Source organism: Clupea harengus, chromosome 9 (assembly GCF_900700415.2).
Source record: "Clupea harengus chromosome 9, Ch_v2.0.2, whole genome shotgun sequence".
NCBI classification, from domain to species: domain Eukaryota; kingdom Metazoa; phylum Chordata; class Actinopteri; order Clupeiformes; family Clupeidae; genus Clupea; species Clupea harengus.
Genome location: NC_045160.1, coordinates 18,667,367 through 18,671,974, shown reverse-complemented (window position 1 = coordinate 18,671,974; position 4,608 = coordinate 18,667,367). Strand labels below are relative to the sequence as shown.

Here is a 4,608-nt window from a genome sequence, read left to right as displayed (position 1 = left end):
ATCATTGGAGGGATTTTCTCTTTCCACAACAGCTGGATAGAAAGGAGGCCCACATTTACCACAGGGCCAGAACATCCACGGTGCAAAAGGTGAGCAGCCAATCAGAAGGATTGAAAAGCTTAGAATTTCACACTGCACGCTAAAATGGTAAAAAAAAATATGCTCTTGCTGAATGTGCCTGTTTGCAGTCTTGGTCTTTCATCTCATTTATAGAAACAGAACATTTGAGATAATCAACTGACTCCATTTGATCAAATACTGTATAATCACATACATTATCTGATTTGTTGATTATCTTTTCAGATAGCATCATATGGTATATGCAATGGTTCTAACTGGCTTTATTTTTCACAGTTTAAGCCTCAGAGAGTTTCAGAATGCACAAACTATGATATTTGCCATTGAAGAAATTAACAACAGCACCATTATTCTTCCCGGCGTGCGACTCGGATACAGGATCTATGATTCATGTGGTTCTGTGGAAATGGCAGTAAGGGCTGCTTTATCTTTGATCAATGGCCAAGACTATACAACAACCAATACTTCATGTTCTCGTCCAGATACTGTCCAAGCCATCATAGCAGAGACATCATCGACTCCTACAATTGCTATTTCTACGGCAGTTGGACCTTTATATGTGCCTGTGGTAGGACGATGTACAATCAACATTTCAGCTAACTTGACTCATGTGAATCTGAGTTTGAAATAATATTGTTGTAGTATGCACCTAAAGTGCTCACAACACCTACTGAATATTGATTGATATACTAAATTATGTGTGTACAAAAGACAATGTTACAGCAAATCGTAATGTTACAGAAAATAATAAACTTTTAAGGATGGGAAATACTAAACAGTCATTCCTGTTTTCTCTTATAGATCAGTCACTTTGCTACTTGTGCATGTCTCAGCGACAAAATTAAATATCCATCCTTCTTTAGAACCATTCCCAGTGACTACTACCAGAGCAGAGCGCTGGCCCAGTTAGTCAAACACTTTGGTTGGACGTGGGTAGGAGCTTTATGCAGTGATAATGACTATGGGAACAACGGGATGGTCACTTTTATCAAAGCTGCCTTGGAGGAAGGAGTCTGTATTGAGTTCTCAGAGCCCTTCTTCAGAACCAACCCGAGGAAGGACATTTTGAGAATAGTTGATACTATTAAACAGTCCACATCAAAAGTCATTGTTGCATTTGTCTCCTACTCTGATATGGAGGTCTTATTGAAGGAACTCGCCCTCAAAAACATTACTGGCCTGCAGTGGATTGGTAGTGAATCCTGGATTTCTGACAAGAATATTGCAAATGGTCCATGGCACAATATTCTACAAGGTTCGATGGGTTTTGCAATTCCAAAAGCTAAAATAAAGGGCTTGCAAGATTTTCTTGTTAACGTTGACCAGTCAACAGAAATACCTATTTATAAGGAATTGATGGAGACCATATTTGGCTGTAAACTTGGAAGAAACAGCCAAATGGACAAAGAACAGTGCAGTGGGAATGAACGCCTGAGTGATGTACACAATCAATACACAGATGTATCTGATTTGCAAATTGCAAACAATGTTTACAAGGCAGTGTATGCTGTTGCCCATGTTTTGGATGGCATGAGGGCCTGCCCAGACACAGACACTGAGAAAGCCAGTGGCAAAAACTGTATGAAATCCACTGATGAAGTCAGACCTTGGCAGGTAAACCATTTTTTTAAGATACAGTAATGAGCAATGAGAATTTTAAACTATTCCTTCACATAATTACACAAAATATTGTTTAAGGTTCTTGAAAACATGAGGAATGTGCATTTCTCCATCGAAAGTGGAGAGGACGTATACTTTGATGCAAGTGGAGACCCTGCAGCTAGGTATGACCTGCTCAACTGGCAGCAGGATCCAGATGGTGAAATAACGTTCATTAAAGTGGGCTTCTATGACGCCTCTTTACAAGACCCTCTCCAGCTGTCTGTAACAAACAGTAGCATAGTCTGGACTCAAAAGCAACATGAGGTGAGATTTAAGTAAACATGCCACACTGTATAAACACAGTGGGTTTTAAATGCAAACTATAACAGACAGTGTTATTTGTGATACAGGTGCCTGTGTCTGTGTGCAGTGAGAGCTGTCCCCCAGGCACCAGGAAGGCTGTGCAGAAAGGCAAGCCTATCTGCTGCTACGACTGTATACCATGTGGAGAGGGAGAGATCAGCAATGAAACAGGTATTGGAGTACAGTGCAGTAATCACAAATAATGTTTCATACAAAACAGAGCTCAAGACATATCTCTGCATAGAAATAATGCCAGAATCTGTTGCTGATTAAGCCGTCATGTCATCTCTTTATGAGCACTGCACCTCTTACAGATATTGACAACCACAATTTATCAGTTTATAATGTAATTACATTCGGTAAAAGAACATGTTCTGAAAATGCTGACACCTTTCAAAGATATTTATTTAAAAGCTTCACGTCTCAGACTATACAAAGCCAATAATTGCAATGCATATTGTTCACAGATTTAGTCAGCTGCTTCAGATGTCCACTGGATCTCTGGCCAAATACACAAAGAGATGTGTGTGTCTTAAAGTCCACGGAATACCTCTCATTTGAGGAGATCATGGGAAGAGTTCTACTGACTTTCTCATTACTAGGTGTGTCAATGACTTTTTGCACAGCTGTAGTTTTTTTAAAACACAAAGAAACGCCCATTGTAAAAGCCAACAATTCAGAACTAAGTTTTCTTTTACTATTTTCATTAAAGTTATGTTTCCTTTGCTCTCTTACTTTCATTGGTCGGCCCTCTGAGTGGTCCTGTATGTTGCGTCACACAGCGTTTGGGATCACCTTTGTTCTCTGCATCTCCTGTGTTCTGGGGAAAACAATAGTGGTGTTAATGGCCTTCAGAGCCAATCTTCCAGGCACTAATGTCATGAAGTGGTTTGGGCCTCTGCAACAGAGACTCAGTGTTCTTGGCTTCACCCTCATACAAGTCCTTATATGTGTCCTTTGGTTAACTATATCGCCTCCTTTTCCATACAAGAATATGCATCACTATAAAGATAAGATCATTCTAGAATGTGATGTTGGTTCAGCTGTAGGATTCTGGGCCATATTAGGCTACATTGGAGTCCTTGCTGTCTTGTGTTTCATACTGGCTTTTCTGGCTCGAAAGCTACCTGATAACTTCAATGAAGCCAAATTCATCACATTTAGTATGCTGATATTCTGTGCAGTCTGGATCACCTTCATACCAGCCTATGTCAGCTCTCCCGGAAAATTTACTGTGGCTGTAGAGATATTTGCCATTTTAGCTTCTAGTTTTGGATTGCTTTTCTGTATTTTTATTCCAAAGTGTTATATTATACTACTTAAACCAGAACAAAATACCAAAAGACACATGATGAGGAAAATGCCAAGGAAAACACTGTAGAAAGAAAGTTCCACTGAATAAGCACTTGAAAGGTATTTCAACAGAATGTTTGTTCACCTAAGAATAACTTAACAAATACCAGACATATATTAATAAACATGAATTACACAGTGCAATATAATTTATCATCTTTGTATACATTTTGTAAAAGATGCTTGAATGATAATGATACCCTGTAGGAGGTTACTACTGTAATCTCATGAGGCCCCTCAAAGTCCTTCCGTTTTGCTGAACTGATACCTCTACCATACAGATATAGAGTTACCCAGATCAAAGAGGTATAAAGAGGCTGGTGATAGACCTGTTGCTCACAGTGTTCATCTTGATCGCCCCACTCATACGGGCCGAGCGAGCCTGTCTGCAGGCTACAGGGAAACGCATTAGAACCTGAGCTAGCAGAATATGGAAACAGGATAATTGGCAGAATCTTTACATTTCACAAAGTTTATGGTAGGGAGAAGCTTGCCGTATGAACCCAAATGCAAACTGTGAGTGCTCTTCTAACTTCCAATGCCTTTTACTCTAATATACTCAGTTCATCAGCATGCATTATTTAAATCCTATACATAAATACATATATAAATGTTTTAACTAATGTGCCAGTCTATTACTTGTATTGTAAACCTATTGATGTACTTTTTGAAAATGACTAAAAAGTTTGGTTGTTCTGAAATTAACACTGAATAATTCATCAATTCATTTTCTCTTCACAGTCAAAATTACAGAAAATACACATTTGCTATTGAATAGATACATAAATATCCAAGTATTCTGCAATATATCTGCAATTGCACTAGCAAATGGTGTAGAAAAGGTCACTGACAGAAAGAATTGCTCAAAAACAGTCACAGCTCAAGCTATAATAAGTCACTCAGCATCAGCTCCAACTATGGGTTTTGCACAGATAATAGGATGGTTTCATATTCCAGCGGTAATACCTTTCAATTTAATATTCTTATAAATAATGTAAAACTTCATTATGCATGTTATTGTATTTTTGATTTGTAATTACCTGAACAACTTTATCAGATTTTCTAAGTAAATATATTTAACTGTCCCAAATATATGAAAGCATAAAATAACAATATGCAGACAACTGACATGGTCAGATGTAAGCCTAGGCCGCTTTTAACTGTTTTAACTTAACCTTTTATCTAGTCATCTTGTTGTATACAGATCAGTCA

At 38.2% G+C, this 4,608-nt stretch overlaps 1 protein-coding gene across 1 annotated transcript; it reads left to right on the top strand.

The window, feature by feature from the left end:
• The first annotated feature begins 361 nt into the window (after positions 1–361).
• Positions 362–3,424, top strand: LOC105904789 (extracellular calcium-sensing receptor-like). The gene is made up of 5 exons (XM_012832724.2): positions 362–646; positions 880–1,692; positions 1,777–2,004; positions 2,091–2,214; positions 2,511–3,424. The coding sequence occupies exons 1-5, from the start codon at positions 389–391 to the stop codon at positions 3,422–3,424; spliced, it is 2,337 nt and encodes a 778-aa protein (XP_012688178.2). The 5' UTR covers positions 362–388.
• The last annotated feature ends 1,184 nt before the right edge of the window (positions 3,425–4,608 follow it).